General features: G+C 37.1%; 1 protein-coding gene across 2 annotated transcripts in view; it reads right to left on the bottom strand.

Annotated features, from left to right (window-relative positions):
• Positions 1–23,949, bottom strand: part of pdzrn3b (PDZ domain containing RING finger 3b) — a 215,303-nt gene that overhangs the window by 34,732 nt on the left and 156,622 nt on the right. The window contains exon 1 of one of the 2 annotated variants that reach the window (XM_022662740.2): positions 11,053–11,453. The exons of the other annotated variant lie outside the window; for it this stretch is intronic. Coding sequence (XP_022518461.1) covers positions 11,053–11,121 — 69 coding nt within the window. The 5' untranslated portion in view covers positions 11,122–11,453. Of the gene's footprint in view, positions 1–11,052; positions 11,454–23,949 lie in introns of those variants that run through there. 2 annotated transcript variants of the gene reach the window in all.

Genomic DNA, 23,949 nt, shown 5'->3' with positions numbered 1-23,949 from the left:
GAGCAGTTAGCGAGGTCAGCCCGGCACAGCGCCGGCTCCAGGTTTTTAATTATCTTAACCGAGAGAGAAACGGCTAAGACGCTTTCCCTCAGAGCGCCTTTTTAAAACGGCTCCTCTCGGCTGGAATCAACGAGCCGACTGAACCTGTATTTCCAAACACCGGAGGATCTCTCTCCTCTTCTCTTCTCTGCAGCTTCGACTAATCACTTCACAAAAGCATGGAGGAGGTTAAGCTGCTCACTAATGAGGAATGCTCCAGATTAAAGGAACTGAAATAGTGGGAAAAAAAAAAAACGAAAACTGCCACTGAATCGAAAAAATGCTTAAACTAGCTTAAATTAATAGAAGAAAAACCTGAAGAGTAGAACCTGAATTCTGTCCGAATGCATATCATTATATTAGTGCTGTGCAATATGACGATAAATATCATGGGGACGATAGAAATATAATAAATGTTCTACATGACTTGAATATTTTTATTTGTAATTTGGGAGAAATGTTGTCTGTAGTTTATAGAATAAAACAACAATGTTCATTTTACTCAAACATAAACCTATAAATAGCAAAATCAGAGAAACTGATTCAGAAACTGAAGTCTGAAACTGAATCATCATTTTTTTTTTTTTTAGAGTTCTACATACCTTCTATCGTCTCTATTGTTTCTACAGTAATTTAATTTTCAATTATTCACGCAAATATATAAAGTAGGCTACAATAAAATGTATTGGCGTGGTCACTTTGCATAAACTCGGTTTATATAATAAGTGATAATAAAGTAATCTACGCAAAAGAAAAAGCTTCATAATGTGTTTTTTTGCGACGTGACGCTGCTTTATGTTATTTGACGGACACTTTAAAAAATGTTAATTGAGTTTATTTTGATAACTCAATTTAAATACCTGTATAATTTTGGAAGAATTAGCTACTGCATCTACCTCATCTGTTTTCATTTGATATATATATATATATATATTGCTGCACTAAAACATAGTAATTCTCATTTGTGAAAGTTGGGTTTAATGTCACTTAAACCAAATAAAGTAAAAGATAAAAAAGTAAGCAATGATGTTATTTTGTCATATTTTTCGAAGAATAACTGAAAACATACTCAAATGTGGTGTATCATGATATATATCGTTATCGTGTTATAAAAAATTCAATATTGTGATATATGATTTTTCCACATATCGCCCAGCACTACGTTATACATTATAGTTTCTTTGATTTTACCAAATTAAAAACCTCTGGAATATAATCAAGAGGAAGATGGATGATCACAAACCATCAAACCACCAAACTGAACTGCTTGAATTTTTACACCAGGAGTAAAGCAGCATAAAGTTATCCAGAAGCAGTGTGTAAGACTGGTGGAGGAGAACATGATGCAGAGATGCATTCAAAAACAGAACAGGATTATTCCACCAAATATTGATTATTTCTGAACTCTTAAAACTTTATAAATATGAACTTGTTTTCTTTGCATTATTTGAGGTCTGAAAGCTCTGCATCTTTTTTGTTATTTCAGTCATTTCTAATTTTCTGCAATAAAATATAATAAATGCTCTAAAGGACTTTAATATTTTAATTTGTAATTTGGGAGAAATGTTGTCTGTAGTTTATAGAATAAAACAACAATGTTCATTTTACTCAAACATAAACCTATAAATAGTAAAATCAGAGAAACTGATTCAGAAACTGAAGTGCTTTTATTCATTTTTTCCCAGAGCTGTATGTGTCTTTAATTCTTAATTTCGGTCAATACGATTTAAATCCAATATGGGTATAAAATAAACTGGGGCTGTCAATGTTAAAGTTTTGATCCGAACCCAGCTATCAAATATTTTTCACTTTTAATTGAGCTTAACTGCTGATAAGGTGCAGATTAATCTGATATACAGTATTAACCAGATAATTTACAGCTAAGGTCTAATACGGTCTCTGCTGCTCCATGCTGTTTACACACTAAAGCGCGGTATGTGCAGCGTTCACTGCTCGCAGCCGCACAACTCTTAAAATACATCAAGTACATACAAGGTTGTGGTTCTAAGAAGACAAATGTGAAACAGTTCAAGGGCACTGAATACTTTTGCAAAGCACTGTATGTGTATGTTCATCTACACTGGTTCAGTTATGAAGCTCAGAACACCTGCATGAAGTGATTTCGTAATATGGGAAATGTATAATATTTTATATATTGCGATAAATACCGATATCGGCTTATTGCCCAGCCCTGGTTCAGTTCCTCACTGCGTCCACATCTTGGTATGAATGTGAGCTTTGTATGTGTGTGGCTCTGATGAGACAGAGGCATAATTCTGGATCACTAAGCCTAAGAGAAAGCCAGAGAGAGACAGAAAGAGAGAAAGAGAGACAGCCGGGGGGTGGGCTGACTGCCAGACACCCTAATGAACAGGATCTCTGGGTATTATCTGAGGTTGAGGGCGACCTGGAGCCTGATCCCTCATGTATCCCATCTATTGTCCCCCACAAACCCTCTCACTCCCCTCATCCAGCTCTCCAGCACTATCCTCCTCAAGCCCTGCTATAGCGCTATTCCATCCAAACGGTCATATTATACTCAGCAACCGGGGTACGAGTACAGAATTTGAGCCAGAATTTTTTTTGGATTTTTTCCGCTAAAATCCACTTTTTCCTGTTCTTCGTGAGTTGTATATGGATGCTGCACATGATGAAACTCTTCCTCAACCTCCATTGTCTGCAATAGCTAGTAAAAGAAAAGCACTGTGTCTATGTCAACCCGTGAATTAGTATTCATGGCCCCGCCCACCTTGGCTTGGGAACGCCCACAGACAAGGCTCAAGCCAGGCTGCAGTAGAGCAGACACTGTCTCGTCAGCTAAAGAGCTTACAGCTTCTTTTTACAGCAGGAAGTTAGCGTTAGCTATTTTGTATAAGTAACTATAGGTTTAAATCGGATCTCCGGTTGATTCTGTGTTTTCCAGAGGCCTTAAATATACACAAGGGAAGCACGGATTGACAAGGTAGCACAACTCGACAGAACACCAGTCAAAGCGAGCACTGTTCACGTCAGATTTTATGATATAGAGCGAAATCTGCCGTGGTGAAACTGCCGAAATAATGAATCAACAAGTCAACAAGAGTTAAGAGTTTAGTAGCGTTAATTTAGCTGAAAGAAATGTTATCAATGGGTTAACTTCACCGAGCACTCAGTGCTGTATCTTTAAAACTAAGGCTGTATCTCTCAAAAAAACATTTTGTCCTTTGAGTTTTAGAGGCGTTTTCCGCTGCAGTGCTGTTAGCCAATCAGTGGCTTAATGTTTGCATGTATAAATAAATATTCATGAGCAAAAGCCCAAATTCTGTCTTTCTTCAGAGACCACTAATACAGTGAACCAAAGCAGGGCTAAATAGAAACACCTGAACATTTTTTTTTTTTTACAAAAAATGGCCCACAATTCATTTATTAATACTAGAGACACAATTAGACATTTTAAAATTGATTTAAAAACATGTCTTTAAAAAGTGAGATCTTTAAAACCAGAGCAGGACCCATGCAACTACATTATTGCTCGTAGTGTTTGTTGTCTGGGTTTATAGTAGCTTTGTGTTTTTTTATTTTTTGGTTGGTTTTAAGACAGTAGAGTTGGTGGTAACAGCAAATAGCGCTTCCTATGAAGTGCCCACATAGTCCACGCATCCACCCCATCTATCAGTACCAACCCATCCATTCAGAGGGCATCTAAAAATGCATGAGAAAACGTGCCGCATGGTGCATGAGTCACCGGATCACTTTCACACTTCAATCCAGCTCCTCGTTCCCTTCATTAAAAAGCTGGCGCCGTCCTGCCCGCCATCGCCGGTCCTAACTAAACCCGATCTCTACGCCAGCCAGATGAGGAAGGACTCTATCTGAATCAGTTTCTCTGATTTTGCTATTTATAGGTTTATATTTGAGTAAAATGAACATTGTTGTTTTATTCTATAAACTACAGACAACATTTCTCCCAAATTACAAATAAATATATTGTTATATAAAGCATTTATTTGCAGAAAATTAAAAGAGAAACGGCTGAAATATCAAAAAAGACGTAGAGCTTTCAGACCTCAAATAATGCAAAGAAAACAAGTTCATATTCATAAAGTTTTAAGAGTTCAGAAATAATCAATATTTGGTGGAATAACCCTGGTTGGTTTTTAATCACAGTTTTTTTTTTCATGCATCTTGGCATCATGTTCTCCTCCACCAGTCTTACACACTGCTTTTGGATAACTTTATGCTGCTTTACTCCTGGTGCAAAAATTCAAGCAGTTCAGTTTGGTGGTTTGATGGTTTGTGATCATCCATCTTCCTCTTGATTATATTCCAGAGGTTTTTAATTTGATAAAATCAAAGAAACTCATCATTTTTAGATGGTGTATTTTTTTTCTAGAGCTGTATCTTCTCTTCATAAACATTTCAACCAGCTATTTATTAAAAAAAAAGAACTTTAAGTAAGTGCTATTGAAGAGGAATGGGGTACAATTTGTATTCCCAGCCTTGAACAACACTAGAGCCTAGTGCAAGGTCATTGAGCGAATTCAGTTAAAAGTCTTTATTCGTTTTTTTTCCCTAACCCCTAACAAACCTGGAAGCAAACAAAGCAAAGAAACTGTTTTTTCAATAAATCTTATTTTGTCTGATTAGAATTTGTCTCTTACTAAGCATTGAGTATGTGTAAGATTATTTAGCTTATTTAAGGAATTATTATCTTATTCTTTGTATTTTTTGGACACACCAGATTATAAGGGGCATCAAGCGACAATAGTAAAGATGTTCAGTGACTTCAGGTTGAACAAATGTTTCTGACTCTGAACTCTGAATTCTGATCTCAACTTGACCCAAATTAAACAGTTAGGCTATGTATCAGCTGCCACTAGGCAGGAACAAAAGAACAATGCTGTAAATCAACACGCTTGGAGGAGAACACTAATACCAGTGCTGTTATAGCTTAAGATTACAGACGTCTACACCGGTTAAAATGGTGTTTAGAGGTTCAGGAGGAAGAAAAGGACCACCCGCAGACAACTGCTGCTAATTACGCTCTCTTAACACCCTCCCCAGACCAGACTGTGGTAGAGATGGGGATTGATGGCTGGAGCACAACATGCTTGGAGGAGAACACTACTATCAATTCTGTTACATTAATTAAAAGACGCCTGCATTGTGGACCACCTACAGTAAGGGCTGCCAATCATGCATGTTTTGGGGATTGATGATTGTACCACTTGGTGTCCTCCAAAAGCCAGCCAATGAAAACTGGAGAAAACTGCTACAGGAAGACGTCTGGCTGACCCACATGGAAACAGCAGCTTTAGCCTTTAGCCTTTAGCTCAGAATAACATGATTAAGGACTGAGACTCAGTTTCAGCAGAGAAGAAAAGAATTAGAATTAGAATTAATCTGACAGGAGAAGAACTGCAGTAATAAAGATATAGAGATAGTAGAAATATATAGAGAGGTAGAGAGAGAGACAGACAGAGAGAGACGTAAAGAGAGAAAGAAAGAGAAAGAGAGAGCTAAAGAGAGAGAGAGAGAGACAAGAGAGAGAGGTAAAGAAATAGAGGTAAAAACATAGGTTAAGAGAGAGACAGAAAGCAGTAAAGAGAGAAAGAGAAAAAGAGAAGAGAGAGAGAGAGAGGTGAAGAGAGAGTGAGTGGGAAAGAGAGAGAAAGAGAGAGAGAGTGGGAAAGAGTGAGAGAAAGAGAGAGAGAGAGAGGGAGAGAGAGAGAAATAGAGAGAGGGAGAGATAAAGAGAGGTAAAGAGGGAGAGAGAGGTAAAAAGAGAAAGAGAGGTAAAGAGAGAGAGAGCGAGAGAGAGAGAGAGAGAGAAAGAGAGCAATAAGACAGCATGGTGCCCTTCGCTAACAAGCTGCCAATCAAACTTAATTGACGGTCGGCATGATGGACTGACTATAGAGGAGGGGGATCAGGATAAAGGACTGAGGTCTGATCTGTTCATCCCTTTTCTTTCTTTTCATTTACCTCCCCTCCTCTTTTCCCTTCATCTACTTTTTTTTCATGGTGATGTAAAATGGGCCAACATCACCGGCCTACCAGCGCGCCAACAAACAGAGGCTATTTACTGTTACAGAACACACACACACACACTACACACACACACACTACACACACACACACTACACACACACACACACACTACACACACACACACACACACACACACACACACACACACAGAGCCCTTAACATGAGAGAAAGCTTTTAGTCCTCCTCTCACACAGCACTGTATGATCAAAGCTGATCTCGTCTGCAGACACAATAGAGAAACTGCAGCATCATCAGCAGATAATACAGAGAAACATCTACAGAACCAATTACCCCCCAAAAAAACCACAGAGCAGCTACTCATTAACTTTACTCAAACACACAAACACCAAACATCAAACACATAAACACACTAACACCAAACACACAAACAGCAAAACATCCAAACAGCAAATACCACAAACACCCAAACAGCCAAATACCCAAACACCCAAATACCCAAACAGCCAAATACCCACATACCCAAACAGCCAAATACCCAAACAGCTAAATACCCAAACAGCCAAATACCCACATACCCAAACAGCCAAATACCCAAACAGCTAAATACCCAAACAGCCAAATACCCACATACCCAAACAGCCAAATACCCAAACAGCTAAATACCCAAACAGCCAAATACCTACATACCCAAACAGCCAAATACCCACATACCCAAACAGCCAAATACCCAAACAGCTAAATACCCAAACACCCAAATACCCACATACCCAAACAGCCAAATACCCAAACAGCCAAATACCCACATACCCAAACAGCTAAATACCCAAACAGCCAAATACCCACATACCCAAACAGCCAAATACCCAAACAGCTAAATACCCAAACAGCAAAATACCCAAACAGCTAAATACCCAAACAGCTAAATACCCAAACAGCCAAACAGACGAATACCCAAACACCCAAATACCCAAACAGCCAAACAACCAAATACCCAAACAGCCAAATACCCAAACAGCCAAATACACAAACACCAAACACACAAACAGCCAAACACACAAACACCATATACACAAACACACAAACACACAAACACAGCCCTGCTGGTAGTCCTTCACCACTACCATATTTTCTGCACTATAAGCTGCACTTAAAATCCTTAAATTTTCCAAAAAAATAGTCAGTGCTCCTTATAATCATTGATTATTGATTATTGATTGTGCTGCTTACAGTCCAAAATACGATACAAACCCTGACCACAAACACCACAGACAACAATAGTTAATTCAGTCCTGCTCTGGTTTAAATCTAGTTTCAATTCCGGCTTAAATGCTGTTCTCACACCCCAGTTGCTGAGTATAATATGACAATCTGCCCGTGCTACTTTGAACTCAGCTCATGCTGCCATACATCAGTCCAGCTTAGGTCAAATCTTAATGCTATTTGTGAGATTGCATAATATTAATTCCTAATTTTCTTAACTGCGTTGAAAACTCGAAGACTACCGGAAATAAAAGTCTTAAATCCAAAAAGAAAAACCCATTTGCAGGTATGGGTAACCCAGGCTTGGTTCCACTGAGGATAATCCCAGTCTAGATTGATTGCTCTAGAATGCTGTACCTTCACTAACACCTCTAATCTTTAGCTTTAAGCACTTTAACCAATCAGGATTAAGTGTGAAAATGTGCAAGCTGTATCAGAGGAAGAAACACAGTAATAAATAAAGTGGGAAAATATATATTTGGGGTGATGCCATATCCTATCGTACACAGCGATAATGCAAAAAACTCAATATCGTAACATTGCGATATTCTTGAAAGCATTTATTTTGTATTTGTTAACTGCATTTATTTTAGTTTGTTATTAGTTTTTTGTGGTAAATTTGCGGTTCTTTTTTGTTGATTTTCAAAGTTTTTACACTATTATTTAATAATTATAATAATAATAATAATAATAATAATAATAATAATAATCATGATAAGTTACTGTTTACAAAAACAACAAAGGTTTAAAGATTTTTTTTGTTTCTACTGAATGTACAATACTGTTATTTATATTAACTAAGAGATATTTATATTTATTTAGTTGCAGTAGTATATTTTTGAAAATTCTAATTTCGTCATATCCTCCTGAGACCCGGACTTTTGCTTGGTGTGCATTATTAGTAGGACCTAAAATGTATAAAAACTAATCTTTGTCTTTGTACTGGAAGTTATTTTTGGAAAAACTAATGTCCTCATATGGGGACATTAGTTAATTTTAACATATAAGTGATGACAAGGACCCTATTAGTGCAAAAACAAAATTTAAGCTTTCTAAAGTAAGTAAATAAACTTATTTCAAGCATAAAATATATATATATATATATATATATATATATATATATATATATATATATATATATATATATATATATATATATATATATATATTTTTTTTTTTTTACCTGGCCCATGTTTCTGCCTGGATTGGCTGTAGAAACTTTTGACTGGGATTCCTGCCACCTTGTTTTCAATCAGTTAAGTGTGACGTTGCCATGTGACAACTGGATGGTATGGGCAGTGTCTCCATATGAGGCCAAAGGTCAACATAAAAAAATATATACTATGGTGTAGAGAAGCAGAAATGTAATGTTCACATATGAGGGCGCAGGGTCTCAAGAGGATATCTCCAAGTAATATAATACAGGAAATTGACAAATCCTGCACCTAACAGCTGTGGTTATGCATAGGGCTCAGCCAGGATCTACTACTCACTCAACTAACAACAATAGCAAAACCACCACAATCTGATACTGGCTCGACAAGAATCCAGAAGCATAGCGAACTATGTTCATGGTCCGTGCCTCAACTGCCAAGTACTCAGACGTCTACAAAAACTCATGAGACAAATTATTACAAGAGCAGGACCACACCAATCCCCTTCATCCAAACTCTAACACAAACATTGTTATTGCAGAAATTGCTTACATTGTGATATTATTGTATGGGCATAAGTTACAATAACAAGTTGTGGAGCCATTTGTAAAAGGTAGAAGGAAATCATCTGAGAATCAATAAAACATCTATGAAAGCTATTATATATTTATATTTGACTTTATATTTAACTGTGATTAAGTGTTCAGATGTTAAACATAAATGCAGAGAAGAGTCAACCTGAGGTTACAGGAGGTGAACGCCTCTCTATTTCACACACACACACACACACACACACACACACTACAGCAACACCGTTAACCCTGAGTTCACAGGTTCAGCGAGTCGTTCTCCTGTATCTGGCTTTAATGTGCCGTCAGAACCCCCATGATCCATCAGGTCACCAGCAGAACATCACGCTACCGTGCACAATATAAAAAACATCTATAAACATCATCATTTCCACACCAACAACCACAGAGATACAGCCATATGGGAACTGCGCCCAGAATTGTATTGTTTCCTATGTACTGTATATATCTGCTCAAGCTCATACTGTATATAAACATTTATAAAATATAAAATTGAGAATAATACACTGAAATTACAATAATAGCACACATACAGCACTTACTGTGGACTTTCTAATTCAGTAAAATAAACAAAATTCAGCTAAGTTCAATAAAAATATCGCAAAATGTTGATAAAATCCCAACATGTCCAATACTGATATGTCTGATATCACTGTGTATCACTCTCTAATAAAAGCTCTGACACTGTAAACATTATTTAACATTATAATTGGTATGCTGTGTAAAAGCTGTGTATAGATACTCAGATACACTGCAAACATTAATAATGCATCCCTCTAAAAGACAACTTAAGAATCACTTACTGTAAACTTACAAATTTATTCAAATATATGAAAAACAGTCAGGTTAAAACAAAAATATCATAAAATATTGATCAAATATCTACATTCAGTACTGATGTCTGATATCACTGTGCATCACTCTGTAAAAAACGATCTGACACTGTAAACATTCAGGATTGAGCAGAGAAATGGGAAAGCTGTGTAAACGATACACTGCAAATATTCAGTGTATATTCAAATATACTGTAAACTTTCAGGCTTGAACATTACAATGGTTAAGTTGAGTAAAAGCTGTGCAAAAGATACTCAGATAGACTGTAAATTTTCAGGATTGAACATTATAATGGGTATGCTGTGTAACAACTTTGTAGTAGACACTCAAATGCACTGCAAACTTTCAGGATTGAGCATGCAAACAAGTGTCAGTATCAGTTTAAACTGCTTTTAAAGTGCATTTCATTGGTCTCTACTTGTATTTTCTGAATGACAATAAAGTTGAATCAAACTCAAAGTAATATAATCTAATCCAACAAGGAGGGTTAAGATAATTTTCCAGCAAATATTTCTACCAGAACTCAAAAGTTCAGATACCTGCAGTTTTCCCAGATTACTTTCTTATGAAGTAATAAGGATACTGAATGATATACAGCTCTGAAAAAAAGACCACCAGAGAAAACCTCTGGAATATAATCAAGAGGAAGATGGATGAACACAAACCATCAAACCACCAAACTGAACTGCTTGAATTTTTGCACCAGGAGTAAAGCAGCATAAAGTTATCCAAAAGCAGTGTGTAAGACTGGTGGAGGAGAACATGATGACAAGATGCATGAAAAAAAAAACTGTGATTCAAAACCAACCAGGATTATTCCACCAAATATTGATTATTTCTGAACTCTTAAAACTTTATGAATATGAACTTGTTTTCTTTGCATTATTTGAGGTCTGAAAGTTCTGCATCTTTTTTGTTATTTCAGTCATTTCTCATTTTCTGTAAATAAATGCTCTAAATGAGAATATTTTTATTTGTAATTTGGGAGAAATGTTGTCTGTAGTTTATAGAATAAAACAACAATGTTCATTTTACTCAAACATAAACCTATAAATAGCAAAAGTGATCTCTTATTTTTTTTGTCAGAGCTGTATATTATAGCAATATAACATTCTCAAAACTCAACAAACTCAAAAATCATGAATCTAAAATGCTAAAAATAAAGAAATGATCGCGCTGGTTACCTGACAGACTTCATACAGGAGTTTATACTGCTCTGCTGGTTTCTGTAAAGTACAGAGACTGCATCCCATGATGGAGAGATCAGACCATCCAGCCTTCTGTCTTCTGGAAGAGAGCAAGAACTCTGTATGCTCTCTCCCTCCCTCTATCTCTATCTATCTATCTATCTCTTTATCTGTCGCTCTGCTTCTGCTTTTAGATAAGCAGCAGATTTATCTGAGAGAGCTCAACACCTTCTGTAGACCAACAGCGTTCAGTTCAGTCTGAACACATTTAACACCACGCAAGTGATCCCTTCTTCCTTCCTTCCCTCCCTCTTTCTCTCTCTCTCTCTCCCTCTCAGTCACTTGTTCCTTTTCCTCCGCCTCGTCCCTCCCCCTCTCTCAGGCTGCGTTCGCTCCACAGCTCTCTCATTCTCTCTCACTCTGCCGCTCACTCCCTCTTATAAACACCGGATCATGAATATTAAGCAGCACCTCACTGAATATGCATAAGCAGGCGGTGCTAAATTACCAGCACAAGCAAAGGAGGAGCCTAAGTGCTTAAAAAAAAGAATGTACACTAATTTTTTAGACAAAAAGAGGATGAAGAATTGTTCAAGTTCAAGTCAGACCTTATTTCTGCGACATTTGGAATGATTGCAAACAAAAAAGAGGAACAGGACAATTCATCACTTCCTCACTTCTTCAATTCATTAGTTTCTCACTTCCTCAATTCCTTAGTTAATCAATTGCTCACATCCTCAATTCCTTAATTCATCAATTTCTCACTTCCTCAATTTCTTAATTCATCAATTCCTTACTTCTTTAATTCTTTAATTTGTCAATTTCTCACTTCCTCAAATACCTTAATTGTTCAGTATCTTAAATAAATCTCATTTTCCCAATTCATCAATTCCTCAAACAATAATTCCTTAATTAATCGATTCCTCAATCATCAATTTCTTAATTCATCAGTTCTTCAATTCCTCACTTTAATTCCTTAATCCATCAATTCCTTAACTTATCAATTCCTCAATTAAACAATATCTTAATTTACTACTTCCTCAATACCTTAATTCATCAACTGCTCAATTCCTTAATTCATCGATTCCTCACTTTCTCAATTTCTTAATTCATCAATTTCTTACTTCCTCAATTCCGTGATTAATCAATTTCTCAATTCCCGCTTCCTTAATTTCTTATTTCATCAATTTCTCACCTCCTCAATACCTTAATTCATCAATTACATATTTCTTCACTTTCTCAATTCCTCAATTCCTTAACTTGCTTAACAGCCCTCTCATTCTATCTTACTCTGTCATTTAATAAACAGTTATAAACTATTATAAACACTGGATCATGAATATTAAGCAGCACCTCCCAGAATATGCATAAGGGGGCGGTCTTAAATTACCAGCGCAAGGAAAGAGAGAGATTAAGTGCCTTAAAAAAGAATTCATTAACATGCATCCACTAAATGCTGCCATTGTTTAGCTTTTTTTGTACAAATGTTTCTCTCGAGGACAATAAATTCAAATTAAACCCAATTATAATGCTGTGATTTTAATTTAGAGGCGAATCTACAGTAATTTATTTCTGTAAAACAAATTGAAAACTAAATAATAATGAATAATAGTTGAGGAGGAAGAATTGTTCTTCCACAAGTCTTCCAGAAAAGAAGAGGAAAGAGGGAAGAGCGACGACTTCCTGCAGGGAGATCAGATCAGCCCTTATTTCTGAGATCTTTAATACTTTCACAAAACAAAAGAGAAACAGGACGATTCCTCAGTTCCTCTCGCGCCGGTTACTGTCGCTAATGGCTTGGCTCGGGGCCAGACCGGAGGATTGACAGAGCAAACTTCGCTCTCGTCTCGTACGCGAGACGCGCCGCTAATGTAAAACGACGTGGAGTTCCAGGCCGCCCCCGCTCTCGCGCCGTTCAGCCTTCGCAACATCAGCTTAACAAAAGAGCAGTGTGGACCCGGCATCCTCCTGGCCCTCCACCCCGGTGCCACTCAGCCAACCATACCTAAACTCCAATTAGAGAGCCGGGCAGCGTGGCAGCCCGCCGGAGAGTAGGGGTGGGCGATACGGCCATAAAATAATATCACGATATTATAAAAAAAATATATATTTCAAGAATATACTACTGCATCACAATGAAAACTAAATTGTATTACTGCACACAAAACAATATGATATGGCACACCCCTAACTAAGATATTAAAATTATACTAATGATAATAATGCACTCCAAATATCTCCACATATCCAGGATTAAAGTAAAATAAATGATACTGGACAGATAGAATCTGCCTCTAGTAGATATATAATGGGAAATAATGAGAACAGTGTGATTTTTTTTTTTTTTATAAAAATATCAAAAAAGTAGAACTCTGATGTGATAATTAGGGGTGGGCGATATGCATATCTGCAAATATTACAAATAACTTACATTTGATTTATTTTTATTGTATGAAATGTATTTATTTTAAAATAAAGAACACCACTTAGAATCATATAGAAAAGATATTATATCATTATATTTGCAGATAATGACAAAAATAAGTTCATATTCATAAAGTTTTAATAGTTCAGAAATCAATATTTGTCATCATGTTCTCCTCCACCAGTCTTACACACTGCTTTTGGATAACTTTATGCTGCTTTACTCCTGGTGCAAAAATTCAAGCAGTTCAGTTTGGTGGTTTGATGGTTTGATGCACATCTATTAATTAAAATTTTTTATGTGGCATATTTTTCGCCACAATATCTTTCCTTCTAAATTACAGTTAAAATGGGTTAACATTTTAAATTAAATACTATTTTAAACAAGTTAAAATTATCAATTTGTCTCAAAGTCGGTACCGCCAAATTCCACATTCCTTTCTCTCAGTTTTATATATTAGCGAGTGAAACACAGAGCCAAACACATCAGAGTGTGAATTCTTTCCTCTGCTGGATACGCAGGTTATCTGTAGAGGAAATATTATTACAGAGAGGATCTCATACAGCCTCCACCCTGCACAGACCAGCAGCTGATTGGCTGAGGAGACCGGGCTGGAGATCTCACAGGAAGTTGGCTATGGGTAGTCTGTCTCTGTTACACAGGTTAGGACCGGGTCCAGGACGCACGGCTGGGAGTGTTTTTGGTGCCAGAGGTGGGATTTCCTCAGGCCAGATGTTTCCAGATGATCTAGATCAGGTTCAGGTTCCCCAGACTCTGCTGTTTCTCATGCATGCTGTTTACAGGCCTGTCTACACATATATACACTGCAAAAAACTAAATGTGAAAAAAGTGAAATTTTCTAAATTTAAGGCAATAAATCTTATTTTCTTCTCTGATAAGACATTTTTAGTGTTAGATTATTTTGCTTATTTTAGGGATAATTATCTTAATCATTCTTACTTAGAATTTGTACCTTATTTTAAGTCATTTAAACTCAAAATAAGCACAATCAAGCAGCAATCAAGTTATTCTGATGCTTGTGTCCAAAAACAGTGACTTTTTTCTTGATTTAGGTGTTACTTCACTCATTTTAAAACTTTGCCATTGCTTTTTGTAAGAAATCTTACTAAGAAAATTTTGCTCAGCCCATTGGCAGATTTTTTTGCTTAATATACATATATGTCTTAATTTGCATATATTTTGTCTAGTTTTTGCCTAGTTTCTGACTTTTTGCAGTGTATAGATACATATACACACTACAGTTTTACTGCTGCTCTTGTCTTTCACAGTGTTATATAAGAAAAGCAATAAACAGACCTTTGTAACTTTAGTTCCGAATGAGAGACGAACCAAGTTTATCACTCCAGCAAACAGCCCAAAACACCACTGTCCTCTCCTCATATCCAAAAGCAGTGTGTAAGACTGGTGGAGGAGAACATGCCTGAAGATGCATGAAAACAAAATCCTTTCTAAACATCGATTTTCTGAGGAGATCGCATTAACATGATTAAGATATTACGTGTTTTATTTCATATATTTGTGCAGAAAAGTGAAAAAGTGATTCTTTATTTTGTAATATTTCTGAATTTGATCTATTTTGAATGATCTAACTATCAAAAGTTGGTTGCTCTATTATATTACACGATTATGGATTGTATAGATTGTTGAGTTACTATAATTAATTCATTTTGTATTTTATTAATCATATTATTATTAATAATTAATTTATTAAAGTTGATCAATAAGGGTTTCCATGTTTTATTGCACCTGTGTTCTGTCTTATAGATGTATAGATATTTCATTATATACAGTAAATTCTATATATCTCTCTTCTCTTTGTAATCAGTTATATTGGAAATGAGGGTTACCCTCAATGTACTTCTGAGTTTATATAAAGATTGATTGATTGATTGATTGATTGATTGATTGTAGATAAAACAGGACAGGATAGTTCTTTACTTCTTTGCCTAAATTTCCTTCGGGTTCAATAAAGTATGTATGTATGTATGTATGTATGTATGTATGTATGTATCTATCTATTTATTTATTTATTTATTTATTCATTTATTTATTGATCCCACAGTGAGGATAAATACTGTATATAAAATTTATTGTCCATAAAAAAACAGATAAAAAAACTGAGCTCTGATAGGCCGGTCTGCTGCAGCTCTGTCCCTCAGATCCTCTCAGATACTCCGAGACGTTTCTCTTTATCGTCGATCTGTCACCACTTTTCCTGCCACTGCTTTTTTTCTCAGGCTTTTTTTCTCAGGGTTTTTTCTCAGGGTGGCTGGCTGAGATCAGATGATGTTATCACAGCTCCGAGGAACCGGAGGAGGAGCTGCTGCTGCTCGTATTCTGAGAGACGGCGGATCTGAAAGTCAATGTTGTAGCTGAGATTCTTCTCTCTCTTTATATTCAGTCCCATGGGTTATTGTTTGTTGCTGAGTGTGTGTGTGTGTGTGTGTGTGTGTGTGTGGATTAGCCTATGGCCTGCTCAAGGCTATGATGATCAGAGAGAGATTTAGAGACTTTGGGCTCATCTCACCTCCAGCAGAGAGATTACAGCACGAGTACTGCTGATACACACACACACACACACACACACACTCACAATGATATCACAAGACAATTCTCTACGATACTTCGCGATGTGATATTATTATGATGATATATTGCCCACGATAACGATGACGTCACAATACTGTGATTCTGCGATACTCGATATGTGACAAGACAAGTTTCTGCGATACTTCACAATGAAATATTATAAAGATACATTGCTTACAATAATGATGACATCACACTACTGTTACTCTACAATTAAGCAATAGAACACGAGAGGGAGTGTGTTATCGCGAAATAACATCACGGCTGTGATTCGGTCGTAGGCACGAGCCGAAGGCGAGTACTGTAGATCATCACAGCCGTGATGTTATTCGTGATAACACACGACCTCGAGTGTTTTATTGCTTTTATACAACAGTTACTTTTTACTTATTTATTTTACAAAATAAATAAAGGAAATAAATCAAAGAACTTTAAGAAATTCAGTTTGAATATGCTTTAATATGGACTGAGCCTTCCGCCAAAAAGTAGTTCCACCACAACTTAACTACATACAGTGTATGGTTCAGCAGGGCCGCCGCTCTGCATACGCAGACAACGCAGCCAGCGTTAGGCCTCAACCATTTTGCAGTTGCAGGGAGCCAAATTGACTGAGAATGAAATGTGTTGAAATTATGACATTATTAAATTTAAAACCCAATGTGAATTATTTATGATACGCTCATCTTTTTTGTCTTTAAACATTGCATGGGGCACCTACTCTACTACTTAAAAGCGGCACGTTATTATTTTTGTGCATAATATAATGCCCCCACCCCTATTGCCTGAAATGGCACGGCTCGGTTTGCTCTGTTGGTTGTTGCCAGATGTGACATTTTCCAGTCAAATAAATAATCAAAAAATGCATGGAGGCGCTAAATCTTGCGCATGTTTAACCATTTTTAAAGTGTATGTGGCCATTCTATACAAAAACTTGTCCAGTGCAATATTTGTGTAAGTTAAAAACTTAAAATAAAATAAACAAATAGGATGAAAAATCGTAACTTATCTGGCAACCTTATTCCTAACTAAAGTAGCAACGCTACTTGAGTTTGGCAGGAGACAAGTTCACCGCGCGAAGTTGCTACTAAATGGTAATTCAACTATGAAGCGACGGTTTGAGTCTGGAGCTGAGAAGAAGAAAAAGAAGCAGAAAGATGAGGCCCATGCATTCCTTTCTGGTGAGTAACTTCGATGATAAAGGTTTAAATAGTTTTGATTACTTATGTTCAGTGGAGTTGCCTGAGCTAGTTACGTTGGCTTTGCTGATTTGGTAGCTTTAAACGCTTAACTAGAAACTAATCTGGGTATTGCAAGGCACGTGGCACTTTAATAAAAAATTAATAAACAGAGTAGCCTACCTATTGACTAATGCCGTCAGTGCACTATGGTCTGTATGACAGCAGGATCAGACAGCTCTATAGATTTTGACAGGCTGATATAAATACACCACGAATATAAACGATAATTTCATAACCTTTAAGGCTGGCTTGTGTAAATGACGTGTCCACTGCTTAAAATAGACATGCATCGTTTCATTTATTATTTATACATTATAAATAGTACTCTTGTGCTGTTCTTCACTGTTATTGGCCTTACTTATAACGTTGTAAATATTCACAGTTACATGTGTAATTTTAATAAATAGTAAAATTTTGCGTAAACCTTTTGTGTTTGTGTGTGTGTGTGTGTTTTTTTTTTTTTTTTTTTTTGGGGGGGGGGGGTCTTCCTGACCAGTTATGCTTAGGGCCTCCAAAACCTTAGCAGCGGCCCTGTGGTTCAGGCAGACTAACACCACGAAAGTTAGCTTGAAAGCAAAATTGGTAATAAGTGAAGATGGTAACGTTAGGAGCGTGAAATAACACTAATACTCTCCTCTCCTGCTCCGTGGAGTCGTCTTCAGGTGAAAGCTGCGCGTTTTTTGAGCATTTCTGCTTGTTTTGCTGGGTGGTGTTGGTTTTAGCTAGCCGGCTGGACTGCGGTTAGGTTAGCGTAGCTTGCTTTAGCTCAGCATTAACTTAGCTTAGCCTAGCCTGGCTGGTTAGCGTTCTGGCTGTAAGACGGCATTAGCCGAGCGATTTTCTTTCCCTTTTTTCCACGAAAGACGAGTCAGCGCTGCGGGCGAGCGTGCCGCGCCTGAGTGCTAGCCTGTGCTAAGCTAACGCTGCTGCGGGTGTCCTGTGTATATACGCCGTTACTCGGCAACGCGTCGGCGGAGAGATACAAGTTTAGTGTGAGAAGGCCGTGATGTTATCACGAAATATCATCACGGCTAGATCACTTCTCAACCAATCAGATTGTGAGGTCAGAACTAACTATTGTATAATACTCAATATATCACGTCAATTCTCTACAATACTGCACAATGCGTTATGACAATATGTTGCCCCTGCTTATGATTTTTTTACACTGTAAATTTAATACTGAAGATTATATTAAAGCTATACAGGAACACATGTTAAATTATTTAGTAAAATATAAAGTATTTAACAAACCAGATCATGTTTTCTACTTTAGATTGTTCTAAAGAAGTAGTACATTCATGTTTGAGGACAGATCTGCACACCATCACCATCTAATGATTTTTTACTGTTTAGTACCTAATTCCATATGTGTCCCTTAACTTTAAAGTTTTAATATTAATCACCAATGTATATAGAAAATATATTAAATAAATAAATAAAGCATAAAAACATTAAATAAGAAGAGAGTGTGTCCTTAGCTTTGAGTGATATTGTATATAAAACATAAAATAAACAGCTAAAACTCTCTCTCTCTCTCTCTCTCTCTCTCTCTCTATATATATATATATATATATATATATATATATATATATATATATAACGTTGTTGGTGTGTTATATCTTTTATAGGTTTTGAGGTGACAGTGATGGAAGTCCCTCAGGGATCTGAGTAGATCTTTTTTTCTCAGCTATCAAACACTGGAGTGATTTCTGCACGCCGGAGTCTCGGCTAATGGCAGCGGTAGAAATGGATCATTAGCTGAGGAACATCTCCCAGAGGACCAGATAACACACATCATCCTCCTGTCGGAGGTGAGGACGGGGTGGTATCCTAGCGGGGGGGGATGTTGGGGTATTTGGGGGGGTGGAGGAGGGCAGTGGAGGCTTTATCCCCACTTGAGTGAGAAGCGATGATGCTCCCCCACGCTGAACACTCGCCCCGATACGCCATCCATATTCATGGCCTGGTCCTCTTTAATCCGCGGAGGTGTCGCCCCGGCGGACCTGCCTTTACACTCCCTCTGCTGTTATTTTAACCAGCGTACAGAGAGAGAGATCAGCAGGGGGGATAGGAACAATCGGCTCTTGCTCATGAATATTCATACATGCAAACGTATCGCCTCTGATTGGTTAACAGCATTGCAATGCAACGAGACGGACAACAGCTTGAAACACACAGTCTTTGCAACGTCATATATTACTTTACAACATGTGTAATAATGCCCTGCTTAGTCCAGTAGAGTCTGTAAAACACAAAATCCACCGGAGATCCTATTTAAACCTATAGTTACTTTAAACACACAGAGGTGGGGAGTCCTATATCTAGTGTAAACAGAACTGTTGTAAACATCTAAACACCTATCTATCTCAATTGTACTTGGCTGGTGGTGTTTTTCCTCCATAGACTAATTCTAACCATTTGTTTCTTAGCTCTGAATTACTGGGTAAAGTATATAAACACTGATGTGTTATTCGCACAAATAACACAGGAATGAACTGCATGCTGTTCCTAGCGCTGTTAGTTATCTCCTATTTGACAAGACGGCGTCGCCGCCAGGCTTTAGCTCTGCTGTCTGTGGGCGGTCCCTAGCCGAGGTAGGCGGGGCCGTGAATATTAATTAACACATTAACAGGTTAATATAGACACAGTGATTTTCCGATCGACTCCTTTTGTTTTTCTGAATATATACACTGACATCATCACTTCCTGGAAGCCAATCGCTTGAATATTGATTTCACCTGTTACACACACTATATATATATATATATACACTCCACTTACTTCCCGCTGAGTATTGAGGAACAAAGTGTTTTCCCGTTGTCTGGTGTTAGCTCTCTCGTTTTTTACCTTGTTTTGACCTTGTTTTGTATTCATGACCCTGATTTTTGCATACTTTCTGATATTATCTTGCTGTGTAGGACCCCTGAATGTTTCTCGTTTCTGGTATGTTTACTCCCTCTTGCTGCTGTTTACCGTGGTAGACTCTGCTCGTTTTGATTACTTTCTGTGATCAACCCTTAATAAACCCTTAATAAACCTTTAATAAAGTTTATAAAACTGCATATGTGTGTGTGTCTGAGACCTGTCTAGCCATTACACTTTGTATATAAACTATAAAATGCATATAAAATATAAACTGTAAGGGGAAGCAGTATAGAGAAACAGATCTTTCTATCTCTCTGTAACTCTAACTTTCAGTCTATGGAGAGGATCAGAGTTCAGCCTGCAGTTAATTGAGCCGCGACCTCAACATTTTCAACCACTCACTGAATGAAATGCCAAGCTATCAGCTGCCCTATCAGAGCGCAGAGAGCAGACAGAGCGGATGATTAACCTGGAGACGGGTGGAGGTGAAAACAGGGATTTAGTGAAGTGGGATCAGAGCGACAGGAGAGCAGGGCGACAGGAGAGTGAGACGTGTTTATGTGTTAATGTCTTGGCTGGGCTATAGGGCACAACGTATATAAAAACCGTGACAAATACTGATTCTGATACTCAGAAGATTCACCTTAATCAATAATGGTGAATTATATACAGTACCAGTCAAAGATTTGGACACACCTAAACTATGAAGTTAAACAAACCAGAATACGTTTTATATTTTAGATTCTTTAAAGTAGCACCTCCTGCTTAGATGCTTTACACATCTCTGCATTTTTTCATTCAGCTGGAATGGGTTTCAGTTAACAGCTGTGCTGAACTCGTCAAGAGTTAATTATTTAAATGTCTTGCCTTTCTCAACTAAGTGATAAAAAAAAATAATTTTAAGAATTTTGAGTATTCTCAAGTGCAGTCGCAAAAATAGCCATCAAAAACCTTATGATGATAAAACTGGCACTCATCAGGGTCACCCCAGGAAAGGAAGAGCAAGAGTTCCTTCTGTTCCCTCCTGTTGCATGGGATAAGTACATCAGAGTTACCAGCCTCAGAAATGGATAAATAATTTCTTAAACTGATATATAGAAATTAGACCAATCGATTGTGCACCTTTACGTCATGCTCTAAGCTGGCATTATAAACTAGAAACTGTATAGAAACTGTATATAAATTATAATCTGTGTTCTGCACTCTCCAGACTACATTACCCAGAATACACCACACACTGACCACACTTCCTAAAAGCCAATCACCTGAATACTGATTTCACCTGTTACACGCACTATATATACACATGTTCACTTCAATATTCACAAAGAATTTTCTCATTACCGGAATTAACTCTAAGGTCTTGAAGATACAGATACAGAGTATTTTGGTTTGTTTAACCCTTTTAAATTACTACATGATTCCCTTTTTTCATAGTCTGGATCACTTAAGTATTTATTTATAATGTGTTCAAATTTTTGACTGGTACTGTACATTACTGTACATACTTTGTGCCCTAAACTGGCATTATAAACTGTATATAAACTGTATATAGATTATAATCTGTGTTCTGTGATCTGCATTCTCTGGACAACATTACCCAGAATACACCACACACTGACCTTACTTCCTAGAAGCCATTCACCTGAATACTGATTTCACCTGTTACACACACTGTATATACATGCTCACTTTACTTACTCCAAACTTTTGACTTGCACTGTACATTATAAGAAGTTATTCACCTTAACTTTGTACCCTAAACTGGAATTATAAACTGTATATAAACTATAAACTGTACATAAACTGTATATAAACTATGATCTGTGTTCTGTGATCTGCAGTTGCTGGACTACATCACCCATAATACACCACAGACTGACCTCACTTACTGGAAGCCAATCACCTGAATAGTGATTTCACCTGTTACACACACTATATATACATCCTCACTTCACTTATTTGCAATGTGTTTTTGTTTTCCCATTGCCTGAGTTAACTCTAAGGTCTTGAAGATACAGATTATTTCATGCCTAGACATTTAGCATGATGTGTTACACATACGTTACTTAATACTTCTGTATGAATGTTTTCAAATATCATTAAAAACTCAGATCTCAAAACTCTAGCTGGTGGGTACATACACACACAGAAGCCGCCATCGGCCAGCGAAATGTTTTCTTGGTGATAATCCAGGCCTCCTCCAGTGTCACCCCGGCAGGAGGGAGGGGATTAGGAGCGTCTCCTCACACCAGGCGTGCCGGTGGGGTTCAGTATCTGGAATTATCCCCTCTAATCTAACCAGGATATGGAGCTTCAGCACCAGCCTGGAGAACAGATCCAGCAAGAGGCAGGAGAAGGTTCCCCACCAGACTGTAAGCCCGGATAAGCTGAATTTACTTAAAAATTTGAGGAAATTTTTTGATATTTTGTTTACTACATGAATCATTTTTTCTCATAGCCAGGATCACTTATTTAAATATTTATTTATAATGTGTTTAAAATTTTGACTGGTACTGTACAATATAAGAAGTTATTCACCTTAACTGTGTGCCCTATAAACTTAACCTAACCCTAGCATTATAAACTGTATATAAACTATAAAGGTTTCCCACCAGACTGTAAACCCGGATACGTTGAATTTACTTAAAAAATTGAAGAAACCGGTTGCCTTAAAAAGTTAAAAATGGGGACTGAAAACTTGAGTTAGCATAACTTAGAACTTGGATTAAGTTATTACAACTAAAGAGGAAGTTAATTTAACTTTTTTATTTTTGTTATACTGTAAGACCTGATAAGTTAAGTTTACTTAACTTATTTAAAGCAGCCGGTTTACTCATTTTTTTTAAGTAATGGGGAATGAAAACTTGAGTTAGCATAAATTAAAACATCAAGTTTTTACAACTAAAGGGGAAGTTGATTTATTTATAAGGTAGCCCAGGGGGAATTACTACACACTGATGGTGAGTGTCTGTTAGAAACTGTTGTACACGCCCAGTATGCAAATAGATTGTGACAGAACCCAATGGAAAAGAAGCTGTTAATGACAAAACAGACTAAACTTAATTATTATTATGAGTTTGAATAGTAAAGTATATGTGCCCACAAATGTTCAACTAACTCAAAATAGTAGAGTAATGTTTAGAAATATATTTAATTTTATGTAAAACTAAAATCATTTGAGTTCAAACAGCGTGTGGGTTTACAGTGCAGACTGGGAGTGTTATAGACTGTGTTATAGAATGCACTGAATGCTCGAATGCGTCTGAACATATAGCCTCCAGTCAGACATGCGTGTTCATGTTTCATTCAGCATGTTCCAGGCTGCAGAAGAACAGATAAAAGTGACACAGGACTGAAACCGAGGCCACGATAACAGCGGAAATCGCCAAACACGTCGAGATGAAAGCAGTGCGAGTGTTTCAGCATGGGTGTTCATGTCAAAACGTGATAACACTGTGTTTTACACGTCCCTGTTCCTCAAATGTATGTATTATTTATGCTCCTTATCGCATAAAAACAAACGGAATTGGCATCCATCTGTTGCTTGAGAAGGAGGTGATGAACCAGACTGAATAGAACAGACAGAAAAAAAGGAATAAATGAATAAATAGCTTTCTAGTCAGAAACATCAATGCTTTGATTTGTAGACACCCTTTACAGTGACTGAGTAAACACTATGCAGGACCTGGACCACCACCAAACATGGCGACCAGTAGGGTTGTAAGATTAATCATATTTTTATTATTTTAC

Source organism: Astyanax mexicanus, chromosome 5, assembly GCF_023375975.1.
Source record: "Astyanax mexicanus isolate ESR-SI-001 chromosome 5, AstMex3_surface, whole genome shotgun sequence".
Taxonomy (NCBI): domain Eukaryota; kingdom Metazoa; phylum Chordata; class Actinopteri; order Characiformes; family Acestrorhamphidae; genus Astyanax; species Astyanax mexicanus.
This window is presented reverse-complemented; position numbering and strand designations above follow the sequence as displayed.